This window comes from Glycine max, chromosome 18 (assembly GCF_000004515.6).
Source record: "Glycine max cultivar Williams 82 chromosome 18, Glycine_max_v4.0, whole genome shotgun sequence".
Classification (NCBI taxonomy): Eukaryota; Viridiplantae; Streptophyta; class Magnoliopsida; order Fabales; family Fabaceae; genus Glycine; species Glycine max.
The window spans coordinates 2289101-2305283 of record NC_038254.2 but is presented as its reverse complement, the minus strand read 5'-3'; the positions used below and the strand labels follow the sequence as shown (position 1 = coordinate 2305283).

Here is a 16183-nt window from a genome sequence, read left to right as displayed (position 1 = left end):
AAACCAATAAATAAAATAATTTTAAAAGTTTTAAAAAATTACGAAAAACTTAACAAATTTGTAAAAGGTGAAATTAGGGTTTTAAGTTGGAAGTTTTAAATTTTTTTAATTCTGAGTGAATTTTGATATTTTAGCTAAGTTTTAAGTAAAAGACAATTCACTAAATTCGATTTATAAAAAAATATATATATAAAAAAAAGAAAATAAGATTTTTAAATAGAAACTCCTCCTACTACTACTAGCTCCGCAAACAATTACTACTATTAACTTGTCACCCACTACGGAGGTTGTCATTCAATAACCAACACTATCACCCTTTAACTATATCAAACTCATTCCAGAAAGAGCACCTCTAGTTAACCACAATCAAAAACCATAACAATCAATCATTGTCACCCACAACTCCTCATCACAACCAGCCAAGAAAATCTATGCCTATCCCTCGAATCCAACTTGTCCCAATAGGTGAGTATTGTCATAAATCTAATATTTGTGATGCTTAAGCATGAGAAAAGGAGTTTTTATATTTTTAAGAATTAATAGGTTAGGTTATCTTTAAAAGAAAAAAAAGAATTAATAGGTTAACAATCAAATTTTAAAGTAAAAGTCAAACCAGTGTTATGAAAATTGATCGAATCATCAACCTGATTGAGACATTAAGTCACAGATCCAATCAATGGGTTACTTATTAATCCAGTATATATATAAAACATAATGTGATCAATTCATATTTTTATTTTTCAAAATTAAATTTATTATCATGTCAAACTATAAAATATTACATAGTTGCTTATTACTATAAATTACTATTATTTTGTTGGATATTATCATTAAACTACTAAGAAAATTTTTATTTTTTAGGACTAAATACAAAAGTTATTAAATGACCATAAACAAATCTGTTGAAGATGTACATAAATATTGAATCATATCATGATCAATATCATAATAATTAATTATTATATATTGTTATCAAGATATAACAAAATATTACAAAATCATATTATATGGTATTTAATATTAATTATTAACAATTAAATATAGTATAGAAATAGAAAAAAAAAACTGATCGGATTAAATCGGAACAACTCAGTCTGGGTCACTGGATTTGACCAAATCTAACTAAATTATTTCAAGCCGAACCGGATCAAATGCATTTTCGGTCCTTCACCTTAACTGGACCCCCACGATACCGGATCTAGTCCGGCTGGTAAACAGTTTCTTTTTTGTTTTTTAAACGGATCAAGGGTATTTTTCACCGAATGCCATCTTACTTTATCTTAGCCCTACGTTTTCATGGAAAAACAGACAATATATAAACAAAAAATTATATTCACTCATTCCTATTTCACATTTTGCTTAAACAGGATGGTAAAGGACAGATCCTTTATCTTTGGCAACGTTTTTCTTTTTTGTTTAAGAAATAAAATATTTTCAAAAGAAGCTTTTAAAAAAATTAAGCAAAAGTGAATTAATCCTAACACCCCTGATCTATCTCAGTTTATAAAATGGGTCCACAGAACTTCTTCTATGGGTGGGAATCATCTGGGCCTTAAAGATGGAAACGTGGGAATTTTCATTCAGTACATGCAAAATGGATTAAGCAACATGAAAGTGATATTCGTGAATTAAATTTTGATCTAAATCTTTAGCTGCCAATGAAATCAGATAGTGATATTCGTTCGTAAAAAGAATATTTGTTTCAGCAGCATACTTCAAATCTACAACCCTGTCTTGTTCATGAAACAAACCAATGAACCCAGTGTGTAATTTTTGGCATGAATTTCCTCTATGGAAACTAACCTGATGAAAATAATCAAGATACAGTTAAAGCCATATTTCAATATGTTGTTTGAATCACTCTAATTCCCCTACCATTTGAACTAATTTGCTAACTGAAGATGGTACATGAAATCTTGATCAAGCTAGTGGCCTCCAATCACAGATTCTTTGGCTTTACAGCATCCTTGGCAAGCAAGAAACGAACCCCCCTAACTAATTCTTCCTTCATCATGAACAAAACAGCAGCAGCCAGCACACTTTGTACGATTTTTGTGCCCATGCCTTTGTAAAACCCATTAAACCCCTCATAGCGGATCATTTTAATAATAGCATCCCATGTACCTGAATTTAAAGAAAATTGTGCAACTTTAGAGAGGAAAGGAAGAATAGAGTAAAATTTCTAAAACTTCAAACTTAGTTTACTATTAAGTGGTGGATGCGAGAAAGCAACAAACAGATGCACATATCACCAGGGTGAACAAGGGCAATTTTAATAATCACGTGTAAAATTCAACAATGATAACCTCTTGATAAACAAGGTATAACAAAATAGCATCATAACTTAAACCTTTGTAATGGTGTCTCCTGTCTCCAGTTTTATCCTGTCTAGCTTGGAGCCTTGCCTGTGAGAACAACATAACAAGTAAGAAATTGAGAAAAGCATTTTTGACACAGATAATTTTTCCAGTCCTTCCCATTCATTGCATTTAGTGAATTATAGACATCAATGTAACACAGATAAAAAACATGCCAACACAACAATTTTAAAAATAGGACATTCATTATAAATAAATCATCTACCATATTTAAAACTAGTGAATAGAATAATGTGAATGATAAAATTGCCTAATATCTAAATTAAATTTAAAATTTTTTGGTGGCAGATTATTACAATGCCAAACATATTAAACCACCTGAAGTTCATCATTACTAGATATGCAAATCATAAACATAAATGATTCTGCATTTAAAGCTTCATATAATGTAACAAACAAATATAGAATCAGATCTCCAAGTTATTCCACTCTTCAGAGCCATTAAACTAGCATTCGTTGCTCTCAGCTTAAAAGATTCTAACTGGTACAATACCATATTGCCCCCAAGGTCCTAGAAAAATACCAAAGTCAAACATATGCTATATTACACCGTTTTATGATCCCAAATTTCTTTTCAAATCTTCAAATTGATCCTTGCTCTTTTTTGTTTTCTTGTACAGCATAATATAAAATAGGCAATGACCAGCTCAGAATTTTTCTTCTTTATCTTCCACATGTAATGTTAGCAATGCATTTCTATGTTTTTGTTTGATAGGCATCATCAGGGACAGAATCACGCTTATTGGTACGGGGGCAGTCGCCCCCCTGATTTACCCAACGTTCTAAATATATGTACTTTTTCTCCTTTTGGATTTTCAAAACGTGACACTTATCTTTGGAAAGAGAAGGTAATTCTTTCTTCTTTTTTGAAGAAGAAAAATTCAATGGTTTTAATAAATATCTACTTCTAAGTCACAAACTTAAAAAATTCATAAGTTTGTTGTAAACTTGATGAATGACCTTTTGAAAAGATAGAAATCAATTATTTTTATTTATTATTACATTTACTTTAATAAGATATAAGGATATTTACTTTTTTTATTAAACTATTTTGAACAATGATTAATAGTAAAAATTTAGAGTGGAAATCATAGAAGAGTGCAAAAATGATCATGGCCAACACAACTTTTCGCCTCTCAATAAAAACATTTCTACTTTAAGTTCCTGATTTATTATGTATTAAATTTTCACCCCTCTTAATAAATTTTCTTGGTTCCGTCCCTTGGCATCGTCACCTAACAAGAAATGCACATTTTTAATGGTAGTTTTTACTGTTATTCTTCAGCTCTGCAGTATATTATTATTTTTCTTATTAGCTGGTACCCATTTAGCCAATAAAACCAACATCTTAAGAAAGCTAATATAAGCATGCTTGGATATGTGTCCAACAATGCAAACTAAAGTTCACAATTTCCAGAGTATGAAATGGAGAAGCAAATATCTACGTCATGTTAAACATAAGTTTAGTTCATTCCAAGTTTTCAACTTATAACCAAACACACTACTATATCATATATCTTCAGAACCAGGAGATTAAACTAGTATGATATACCTTCACAACTAGGATCGGATAAGTTACAACAGTAGCTCCAAGCTTAGCTAAAGCTCCAATAAGAAATATCTAGTATCGTAAGGAAATATTAATAGGAAAATGTAGTAAACAATTAAAGGCAATATCAGAGAAAACATATAAATAGGGCATCAGTCAAAAGAGATTTTATGTAGATTAGCGAATTGGCATAATACCTCTAAAGCAGTTACCCCGTTGCTACCCTTCTTACTCCAAGCACGTCTTTTTCTTAACTTTGCCAACATGGCTTCATACAGCATGAACTGTATGGAAGGATTGCTTACCTGAGTTAAGGAACAAGCAATTAGTAATACTCCCTCAGGCATGAAAGAGATTCACTTCCAACATACCATGATTAATGTTGGTAATACACCTTTCCAGAAACCCCAAATTCCAGCTTCACCGTAGATTTCTTGAATCTGTAAAATTATATTCAAATATTACACAAACAAAAGGAAACTAGAGGGTTTGAAAAGTAAACATTATCAGGATTAGTACATTTTAGAAGAGGAAAAATCATGATAATCATAAATCATCAATCAATTAGTTGGAATGTTTTCAGACAATCTATTCTAACAGGAATATAAAAACCCAGTATAGTAATCAAGACCATAAGATCAGTTCTCCAAACATTTTATCATATCAGAATAGTCAAGCTAGTGCATCTTCTCTAAATTACTCAAGATCCCCAATATAGACTTTACTTACCACATGACTAGTTCCATAAGGAAGAGGCTCAACTGCAGAAAGAATTGGCTGCTCAGTGGCAACAAACAAACCCTGATCAGCTGGAGTTCTGTTCGACTCTTTTCTATGTGTCTGCACAGAAAATAGTTTTATGACATAAAATAGCAAAATCAGAATCTAAGACTTACTAGCTGAGTCAGGCAGAAGAAAAGCAAAGGAGAGACAGGCAGACAGATTTTGTTTATCATTTATTATTTTATTATTCTAAATTATTAGAGAACACAATTTTGATAACTTTAAGAAACACAATTAGTAAAACAAAATCAATGGCAGATCATGCATCATATATTCTACACTGAAACAACTTAAACCAGCAAAATAAGTTTTTGTGTCTAATTCACAGGTCCCAAACAGTTCCCAAATCCATGAAAGCTCTAAATTTTGTGAAGTCCAAACAAGCATTCAAAGCCATCATCACTTCCCTTCCATGTTTATCTACTCACAAAGTTCAAATACTTTTGAAAATGCTTTAGCTTATAGGAAAGGAAATAAAAATGCTCAGAATAGTCTTAATAATTTCTTTATTCTAAATAATCAGACACAAAAATCAAATCAGGAGAAATGGAAGTTTTCCCATAAGCTAATTCGTATTACTTATTCTCGCTATAATGTTTAATATATACAAGAAACAAGACAAAACAAGGGTTAGGATAAGTGGTGAGAGGAAGGAAAGTAGAAAGAAAGAGAGACACAAGTGATGAATAACAACTAGCCAAATTACCTGCATACGCGTAACAACTACCCATATGGGATTTGTCAAGAGCACGTTAACACACCTACAAAAAGATTTCTCAGTCAATTTGAGTCATACCACTATACATGAGTACTGAGACAGTGACACATAACATAATCGGTAGTTTCTACCAACATGATCGGCAGTTAACAGCTTATGCTTTTATTATACGAAGGTCAATTCAGCAGTTCTTTTACAAAGACAAATTTGAGAAATATAGAAATAGAACCTTTACAACCACATGTATGATGTTAATATGGCAAAATAACTGCCATAGCTGTAAGAAAAACTTCTATTCAAGATCTTATTTTTTCTGGGGCAATAACAGACTAGAACCACATGGGCTTGTACACCAAGACAAAGTAAACTACCCAGATAAAGCAGCAACAACAAGAGAGGAGAGCATCCCAACTGATCCATCACCAACGCCCATTTTCTTTTGTTGTAGTGCAGCTGCTTCAGCTTTGTTCCTGAATATTTGATAGAAATAATAGTAAACTCCCTGTGCCATAAAATTGAGAGATATTAAAACATTGAACAAACAGGTTACCATTGAGTATATCATGCAGGAACCAAGGCTAGTTGAAAAACTTCCATCCATTTTCAAAGATAACAAGCTACACTAGAGACCATCAACATCAATGGGCCCATTTGGTTTACAACAATAATCAATTTCCCATGCAGTGGCTCATGTTTCAATGTAAAATTTATGGCTGAGATTAATTTGGACACACATCTCAATCACTTACAATGGTTTAAAATTAATTTTATCAAAATCAAGTATACCAAAATCTAAAACAAACATGCATGAAGTCTATTAGTCAATAATCATGTCAGATAGTTGAAGAAGTAATTAGTTTTTCCTTGTCTATATTATCAAGCCTCTAAACAATTAAACTGAGTCTTTGACAATAGAGAAATGCTAACAACACACTCTTTCATATGGGTTGAATTTATTGGAAATTACAAAAGTTTACGTTTTATTTAATGAATCTCTGTATTTTGCAGTTTTGCATAAATTTTAAACAATAGTAGAGAGTGTATTGCTAGCACTCCTCTTGACAATAATATGGGGAGCAAGTCTGGAGAATAATAACTACACAAGTATATCCTCTGAAATCCTCTACTGGCATTCCTACATTTTAGTTTTCCCACTAATTCAACAAATCAAATGAAACACATCAAGAAACAAAGCAATCACGACAGGATGTTTAATAATAAAATGAACAAGGAGTGTCAGCTACACAAAATAAGATGAGCTCACCTGAGACGCAGCTGTACCCACTACCGATGGCATCAAGCCTCCATACAACCGTTCCCACCCCTCTTCTTTTACAACCTACAATATTTTCCCATAAACAAAATCAACAACCACTTTCTCTCTTTCCATAACCACAACAAACGAACGAAATATACAATTAATTCAGCTAAACAATCAAGTAATCCTCGTTAAAAAAAACAGAAACCTGGCACATTCGTTCGAGGGCCCCTTGACTCCTCGTGTCTTTCTTCGGATCACGCTCGGTTTGTTGGCGAGTGTTTACCTGCAGATCACATCAGAAAAATTCAATCCCTGCCTCTCTGGCACCTTAAACAAAGACCCAGTTGAAAAAATTTCAAAGAAAAGGCAAAAAGAATAATTTTTTGAAACCATATTCGTACAGTTTGAAGTGGGTATGTGATGAGCTGAGCAATGATCCCTCCTCCAGCTCCGGCCAATCCATTGATCAAAGCATCCGACATGTTTTTTTTTTCCTCGGAGGAATGAAAATCTATCAGTAGTGAGGGGTTTTACTTTTCTCTTTCTCTTAGGAAAGCATGGTAAACGAGGGAATGCACCGCACTAGTCTATGTTGTTGTAGTAATGGCGATCTGGCGCGGTTGGCAAATTAAATATGGTCTTGGATTAGTATCAATCAATGAGAGTGAGTGCGATGTATAATGTATTGTACCCCCACGACACGACTCTCAACTCAACAAGGTGGCTTCACTTTGGTTGTTGCGTTTGGGGAAAGAAAAATGTAAAATTTATGAAATATGCACAGACCATTCTACCCTTGGCTCTGCTTAACTTGTTAGGCTGGAAGATGAACTATGGAGTATTATCTACTGCCTCTTCTTGGGATGTGTACCAAGACTATACATAGTATAAAGTCCAACTCCAACCCGTGCGATTCACGGGCCATTTCTTTTTTATTAGTTTAGGACTGTTTAATCTTTTATATTTTTCTGGACTAACGTGATTCTCAAAACGCAATTTCTATCACACTTATTTCATTTACTAGTAACTAGTATAACATCACTTTTAAATTACAAGCACTAAATTGGTGTTTTTCTCAATGATAAACCATCATCATATAGCTAAAATACAATACGTTTGGTAGAGACAAAAAAAAATAAAAATAAATTAAAATTTAAATTGAAGAGAAAATTAAAGGAAATAAAAGTTTAAATTTTTGTCTCATGAAATCAACTATTTATATTTATCTTATTTTTCTTTCACTTTCTATTTAACCAAACAAAGAAAATATATTGTGATTTGTGTTTTTTTTTTCCTTTCACTTTCTTGTCTTTCAAATGAAGCATGAAAGATCCATTATAGTTAGTGAAAAAGAAATGTAGGACTTTTCATTTGTTATGATGTATGTATTTCGGACAAATAGAAAGTATTATTTTGTCTCTGCTTCGATTTTAACAAAAAATTCTTATTTTACTGATTCCATCCCGTACCATATCCAATATGTTTAATACCTAAATTATTCCTATTTTACTTGATTACCCTATTTATTTTGTGTTTTAGGTTGCTATTTCAGCTTTTATGGATTTTAGGCAACAAATACTTGATTTTATTTGTTTTTTTCTTCTTAAAATTAATTATTTTTTTATGTTTTTTAAATTATAGGACAAATACAAATAAGAGATAGATATACTGAATAGCTGTTTCAGGAATGAAAAACCAAAAAATATACCCATCAGGATGGAATGAGTTTTGGGAGACAAGAACAAGGAATCACATACTCATCCCGTCCCGTCTCCTTCTCATGTGTAGTTCGAAAGTGGGCTTGATTCGTGTTTTATAGTTTCTCCGTCTTTTTTTTTTTTTTAATGGAAATCAAAAGTAAGGGTGTCATTTTTTGCATATTCACATAAATATCCTTATTATACTATGTTTTATTTTCTATTTAAGGCATTTATGTTATTTTATAAAATATATTTTCATTTTTTACATTCTATTTTTTTACTTAACTACCTAAATATCATCTACTTTTTGTTTTCATTAATTTGTTATTAGTTGTTAATTAAAATAAAATTATTATCATCTATAATAATTCTACCTATTTGAATTTTCTCTTAATCCAATAAAAGATACACATAATTTAGAAAAAAAATATTTTATTTATAAATATTTATTGTTGCTAAGCAACAACCAAGTGGATAATATAACAGTGATGGTAAGGAAAACAATAATAATTATATATTTAGTCAAAATTATCATCTGCTCCATTTTGCAGCGTACTGAAAGTTGCAAGCACACAGAAGAGAAGAGAAAGATGACGTCATCGCGTCCCCCTCCGTCGAAATCCGTGGATCTGGACCTAACAATCGTGTCGGCGAAGCACCTGAAGAACGTGAACTGGAAGAACGGCAATCTGAAACCCTACGTGGTTTTCTGGGTGGACCCGGAGCGGCGCCTCGCCACGAAATCCGACGACTCCGGCAACACCTCCCCCGTCTGGAACGAGCGTTTCGCCCTCCCTCTCCCTCTCCCCCTCCACGACTCCTTCCTCACCCTCGAGATCTTTCACTCCAAACCCTCCGACACCCCCAAACCCCTCGTCGCCACCCTCCGCCTCCCCCTCAAAGACCTCCACGACCTCCACGACTCCACGCGCCTCCGCAAGTTCCCCCTCTCTCGCCCCTCTGGCCGCCCCCACGGCAAGATCCACCTCAAACTCGGCCTCCTCGGCCGCCCCCAATTCGATTACGCCTCCCCCAACCCTAACCCTAACCCTAACCCTAGTCCTAATTTCGTCTGCTACAGAGGATACACCCCTTCCCCTTCCCATTCCCATTCTCACTCCCCTTCTCCACCACCTTCTCCTTACACCTCTTACACCGACTCCTATTCTGGTTACTACCCCGGTTACTATTCTGGCGCACCTCCCCCTCCCCCTCCTAGACCCTTCTTCGACCGTTACGCTGGGTCTAGTGGGCCTTCTGCTCCGCTTGATTACTCCTCCACTTATGACTCCAAGCCCAAGGCTCCCAAAATGGGCCTCGGCGCTGGCCTCGCCGTTGGCGCTGTTGCTGGGGCTCTCGGCGGGCTTGCTCTCGAAGAGGGGCTTAATTACGAAGAGGACAAAATCGCGGAGAGGGTTGAGAACGACGTCACTGCTGCTAATGTTGCTGCTGCGCGCGACAATTACAGCGATTACCGAGTGGATTATTGAATTGAACACTTACTACCGGCTTGGTGTTGTCGCAAGGCTTGAAATTCGAAGGGTATTTCCATTCGGATTCACTCTAATGTTATTACAGTATATAGATATATGTCTATGTATATAGTTCGACTTGGTGTTGGATTGATGAATGATGCATCGGTGTTGTTTTACTTGCTGCTTGTGGTGATTTGATACTCTTCTTGCGCTTCTTTATTTAAAGTGAAATAAAGCTGGTTTTGCCTTAATTAAGATAGCTACGGTTATCTTTTTTGTATTGATTCAGATCTTCGACATACGATACGAGTAGTATGTTGCATTTTCATTCATGAATCTGGCTCAGTGATATGGCATTATTTTCCTTTCAAGTGAGTGCGAATTGGTGAATTTGTGGTTTTCTTCTGTCCTTGAGGTTTTCTGAATTCGTATAGGTGTGTCTAATTATGTTGCTTTGTTTGTTGTGTATTTGATCAGATCATATGTTTTACAAGCATTGTCATCCGGCGAAGGATAGCAATATGCTCTTCTTTGATTTTTGTAATTTGAATGTGTTGCTAAATGAGCTTATGGAAAATTAGAAATATGGAGTAAGATAATGAAAAAAGAAGTATAAATGTAATTTATGATGTTGTACTATGTTGAATGGTATATAGGGTGTCATATCATATGAGATGGCTTTTAAGTTTTAACAGTTTGTCATGTCTTATTTCACAAATTCACCCTAGTTGCTTCTGTCGTTTCTGGACCTCAGTCAACAACAGAAACTTAATAGAACTGGAGCTTTATTGCATCTTGGATTGCACAATATGACAGAAGGGCAATTATCAGCTAATTATCCAGCAACAGAGCACTTTTGTTTTGTGCCACTGGATCAATCCTTTTGATTACATGTGAGGTTATCTTTTTATTTTAATGGATGTGATATGGCTCTTTTCATTAATAATAACTTGGTAAGTAAATTTTTCTGATTACATATTTGTTTCTTATGGGCTCTGCTCAATTTTTTTCGTTTTTGGAGTTTGTGGAAAATAACAAATTGGATTTACTTTTGTGAATTGGTATTTTGTGAGGGATGATTACTGATTACTTTATATGCCATTGCCAGAGGTAGTTTGTCGTATTTGGTTACTGATTTTATGCAGTTGCACTGCAGAAAATCTCAGCAGGTGAACAGCTTGTAGATCACTAGTTTCTTTTTTTGTTTCTCACTTGCAGTAAAAGATGGACTTTTTTAAGTGAAGAGTTTTGTCTAGATCAGCATTTTAAAGTAATTTTCTGATTTAGAAAGTTGTTTAATTATTAGTTATTAAAAATTGGTCTTCTATGGAATGGAAGGAGAATTCAACTAGAGTAAGGTGCCAAAGTAGCCTGGCCTTTTCTGAACGACATATTTCCCAATTATGCACCAAGATCTAGCAGAGGGCCACTTGTAATCATCACTTCCAATAAGGGTTAGCTACGTAAAGATAGGGCAGAAACGTACAAGCAATTAAAGAATTAGCTTGTCAATCAGAAGGCCTCTTTGTCACTTGACTGGCCTACTCTAGTTATGTGCATTATTCAAGTAACTAAGTCATAAATATTTAAGTAATTATGTGAAAATAAAAAGTTTTAATCTTGATTATTACTCAGTCAAAATTACTGTCCTCCCTCTCGAGGAAACTATCCTTCAATCTCTCGTGCAATTGTACTCCTTTACTTTCTGTGTTTGTTTCTGCGCCAATACCCGGGTAAAAACGTGAAAAATCAAAAGCTATCTATATTGTTTCTCCTTAGACTTGGGCACCAGACGTAAATCATGATAGAACACAGGACCAAACATGCTATATTGCTACATTGTCATGCACGACACATGATGGTTTGCAAGTAAAGAAGAGAAATGTTATTAACATAATTTTAACACATTTAACACTCTTTCTAATGTATTTTCTATAATTGTTTGAAATTTATTTCAAAGTATAAAATTGTGTAGGTTTTATTCATTATTTAACAAGTCTTATAATTTTATAATTTACAATAAATTTTGATTAATAGAAAAGTGTGTTTTATTAGTATGCTAGAAAGTGTCTTACTAACACTTTTCATGTCAAATACATTTATCCGGTGTAGATGGATTCTGGTTCTGCTATATTATGGCAAGAGGCTTAGTCTAGATGGATTCTGTTTCTGCTATATTTTGGCAAGAGGCTTATTCTGATAACTGGTATTTGACATGAAAAATGGATTGTCTATTTCAACAAGAGGTGAATTTGGAGAATTTGGAGATGTTTGTTGTAAGGTATTGTAATCTTTGTGTAACTCAAGACTATTTTAACATGATTTTCAACTGGCCTTCTATTCCACGTTGCTACCTATAAAGATTCTAGGCAATTAAGTATGTGTTTGGATTGTCGATTTCAATTTTTATTTATATCCAATTTATGTTTCCAAAAGCATCATTTTCCTTACTTCTCTGGTGAAAGTGTGTTGGGCTGTGTCACCCCATTTGAAAGGGAAAAACAAACACACTCTAATTCATTAGGTATAAGAGTCTAGAATCTAGAACTGTATGGTGATTAAATGTGAATATTATGTTTTCTTTTTATAATCAAAATTTCTATCACATAAGGCAGTTTACAAATTTGTTTTTCTTAAAAATAAGTAAAAATATGGAGAGAATAAATATCACACGCCTCCACCTTTTCGAACAATGACTGTAAGACTTAAATCTACAGCTTTTTGCAAACGATATTGTTACTAGTTCAACCTTAGTGAAGTCTTTTGACAAGTTCTATTGGCCAGTGTTTCATTGACTGATTAGAAGAAAACAAAAAATATGTTTAGATGAAGTGATTTTAGCCCTTTCTTTTATACTTAACGAAAATTTTTATAGTTTTGATCACTTTCGGCATGATAACTTTTTCACTGTCAACCAATAAAAAATAATTTAAATATAAATTTTAAAATTATTATTATAAAAGACAACAAGATTAATGTATATGCCAATTTTTGATTAAGTGATAGTATAAAAATATTTAACACCATTGGTATATATATTGTTTACTCATTTTCTAACAGGTACTTTTAATTTGAAAGTGTAATGGAATTTTTATTGTTTAAAAATACAATGAATTCTTGAAATTAGTCTACCATTAAAGCATTGTGGCAATTTGGGAATATCATGAAAAGGTACCCACATGGTGCCAATAGCAATACCCTTTAAAAGCTGATGAAAGGTTTGCATTGGGCCCACCGGGCCCAATGACATGTTATTTTGAAAGACAGACCATCCCTAACAATTGCAAGCTGGAAATTTGGAATTAAAGAATTGTTCAAATCAAGATGATTAAAATTCATTAGAGGGGTCCATAATATGTATGCTACATATGATCTTTATCTACTCTGTCTAGATGCTTCCTGACGAGCTCAATTTTGTTATGCACCAAAAGTCTCACATTATTTAATATGTATATTCTATTTGGATTTTAATTAATAATAGAAAATGTATGAAAATTTTGTTTGCTAGCATTGTTTGTCTTTATTACATTGTAGAAAAAAAAAAACAAATGATTGTTTAAAATGTACCTTAAAATGGAAAAATACTTGGTCAAGGAAGTGACATCTTTTCAATTTCGCTAGTACCTCACCTTTTTGTAATTTGAATTGTTATCATATTGTAATGAGTGTTTCATTCAATGTATGGAAAATTTGGATGTGGAAAACATTGTCCATCCAAAAATTTGAACAGACATTTCTAGTTAAGATGCTATCGTCATATGATTGAATGCTTGATTCTAGAAGTGTATTCTAAACGGAAAATGGAAAAAAAATAGTGTATTTGGTAAAGAAATAAAATGTTAATAACACATTCTCTTGCACGTAAGACAATTATTATTATTAATTAAAATTTATCAAAAATCAGAGAATTTGAATGTGTTAAAAAATATGATAGAGTGTGTTATTTTGTTTTTTGCTATGTATTCTTTGGTCTTGTTTCTTTTTTCTTTCAATCATGTATATAAAAGAAAAGGTCAACATTGAATACAAGTATTAATTATTGAGATAAAAAAAATATAATTTTATGATTAAAAAACATTAAAAATATCTAAAATATTACACTTAAGTTTTTTCTAAAGAATTTAATCATCCTACTTCAATATGATTGTTTTGCATTAAAAAAATGATTATTGTGTTCATTTTGTTTAAAATTTGAAATTAGTTATGGTAACTTTGGTATGATGTGCATTTAGCCAAATCAATTTTTCATGGTAGTGAAGCAACTCTTTATTGCTATGAAATTATCATGGTTTTTTTTTTTCTAGTATGAGTTTGAAGCATAACCAAACACATTGTCGACTTTGTTTGATGGATTTATCCAACATCAAATACCACCCCGATGCTCCAAGAAAATGTCATGGGTGTCCTTTTCCCATTCTTAAAATTTTGTTTTTGTGATGTATTCTTTGGTCTTTGTTTCTTTCTTCTCCTTCAATCATGTATATAAAAGAAAAGGCCAATATTGAATACAAATGTTAGCTATTGAGATGAAAACTTTCATTTTATGATTAAAAAAAAATTAAAATATCTAAAATATTACGCTTAAGTTTTTTGTTCAAAAGTATTGGATCATCCTACTTCAATATGATTAGTGAGCATTAAAAAAAAGGATTATTGTGCTCATTTTATCTAAAATTTGAAATTATCTATGGTTAAATCGATAAGTTTTTCATAGTAGTGAAACAATTCTATGTTACTACAAAATTATCATGTTTTTTTTATGTGCGGTGTGAGTTTCAAACATAACCAAGAACACTATTACCAAGAACACTATTACTTTGACACTTTTTATCATTAACTAAAATTGATTGAAACACAATAATAAATATTCTGAGTTAAAAATATGTTCCTAACATTCTTTTCCATTAAAACTTATATGCAAAGTTTTAAGTGTTTTTTAATATAATTTTTGTGGGGACCAGTTAGCTAGAGAAGAAGATGACTAAGGAGGACGACTTCATATGTTGGACTTCCCCAATACTGGACATCATCTCAGTGTATCAAGCAAATATTATGGATGACCTTTTCACCTATTCTTAGAATTTTGTTTTTTTTGGTATATTTTCTTAGTGCATCTTTTTGCTATGTATTCTTTGGTCTTCTTTGTTTCTTTCTTTTCATTTTATCATGTATAAGAAAAAGGTCTGACACTGAATACAAGTGTTAATTATTGACATAAAAAATTTCATTTTATGATTTTTTTTTACATCCTTTCCTTTTTATGATAAATTAAAAAACACTAAAAATATCTGAAATATAACTTATATTTTGTCTAACGTTAACTTAGTTTTGTCATCTAAAGCTTTATACGAGCGAGATTTAAAACAGTCATTAAATATTATTAATAACATTAAATATTTTTATACTAACTTCTAATTCTATTAATTTTATTTCATTCAACATTATAAAATTAAATAAAATTAAAATTTAACTAATGCCTTTTAAGTAAGAAAAATAATTAAAAAAACAAAAAATTATATATATATATATATATATATATATATATATATATATATATATATATTTTAAAACAAAGAAGTAACTTATCCTAATTTTATCTAAATTAATAAATATACAAGAAAGTGAATAAATAAGTGATGTGATCCATCATTAACTGAGATTAACATATCTAGTTTTATAAATAAAATCTACGATCTTTCGCAACAGATTATAGGAATACAAAATACTTTTTGAACTAAACTATTGATATATATACTAACGGAGTTTGATCTAGTTACATGGATTATTCTTTCATAACATGATAAATTAAAGTTTAAATCTTCATTGAAAGAGGTGCTCGCATTTAATATATGATCGTACTTCAAACATAATTATCTTTAAAGGAAGAGACATATGAAAAACTAAGAAAAAACTTTTCTTATATAAGTTAATGTAAATTTTGCAAATGCTAATCAACATATAAGATATTTCTATTCTCATATATATATATATATATATATATATATATATATATATATATATATATATATATATATTTCTTACTCTTTACAATTAAATGTACTTCGGTATGTATGTTGTCAAATCTTTCTCTTTATTTACATATTTCAATCTATAAGTGAAGTGGTTGGAAAAAACGATGTGAGAATGTCAAAAGAGAATAATGCTAGCACATATACCATCCTTCAAAGTAGTAGATAATATTTTTGTTTTTTTTTTCCTTCATATGTCTAGATGAGTTTAACTTAAAGCAAGTGGAGAGTTTACGAGAATAAAACTGGAGTTTAATTAGAAAAATACCATTACTTGTTTCAATAGTTAG

General features: G+C 31.9%; 2 protein-coding genes across 8 annotated transcripts; one reads left to right on the top strand and one right to left on the bottom strand.

Annotated features, from left to right (window-relative positions):
* Positions 1-1653: 1653 nt before the first annotated feature.
* LOC100775784 (peroxisomal nicotinamide adenine dinucleotide carrier) lies at positions 1654-7596 on the bottom strand. Of its 2 annotated transcripts, XM_003552456.5 has the most exons (11): positions 7091-7596; positions 6895-6972; positions 6693-6767; positions 5800-5930; positions 5417-5471; positions 4657-4767; positions 4299-4367; positions 4125-4232; positions 3931-3999; positions 2351-2405; positions 1654-2124 (listed from the first exon to the last, which is right to left on the bottom strand). In XM_003552456.5, the coding sequence occupies exons 1-11, from the start codon at positions 7169-7171 to the stop codon at positions 1940-1942; spliced, it is 1017 nt and encodes a 338-aa protein (XP_003552504.1). In that variant the 5' UTR covers positions 7172-7596; the 3' UTR covers positions 1654-1939. The 2 variants fall into 2 exon arrangements, with proteins under 2 accessions (XP_003552504.1, XP_006601961.1); XM_006601898.4 differs by lacking the exon at positions 3931-3999 and having other exon boundaries at positions 7091-7482.
* A 1327-nt stretch (positions 7597-8923) lies between these two features.
* On the top strand, positions 8924-12244 carry LOC102666594 (protein SRC2 homolog). 6 transcript variants are annotated; one of them, XM_006601895.4, is made up of 3 exons: positions 8924-9931; positions 10154-10235; positions 10342-10838. In XM_006601895.4, exon 1 carries the CDS (start codon positions 8980-8982, stop codon positions 9877-9879), a length of 900 nt encoding a protein of 299 aa, XP_006601958.2. In that variant the 5' UTR covers positions 8924-8979; the 3' UTR covers positions 9880-9931; positions 10154-10235; positions 10342-10838. The 6 variants fall into 6 exon arrangements, with proteins under 6 accessions (XP_006601958.2, XP_006601960.2, XP_040867949.1 ...); XM_006601897.4 differs by lacking the exons at positions 10154-10235; positions 10342-10838 and adding an exon at positions 11977-12244; XM_041012015.1 differs by lacking the exons at positions 10154-10235; positions 10342-10838 and adding an exon at positions 11021-11486.
* The last annotated feature ends 3939 nt before the right edge of the window (positions 12245-16183 follow it).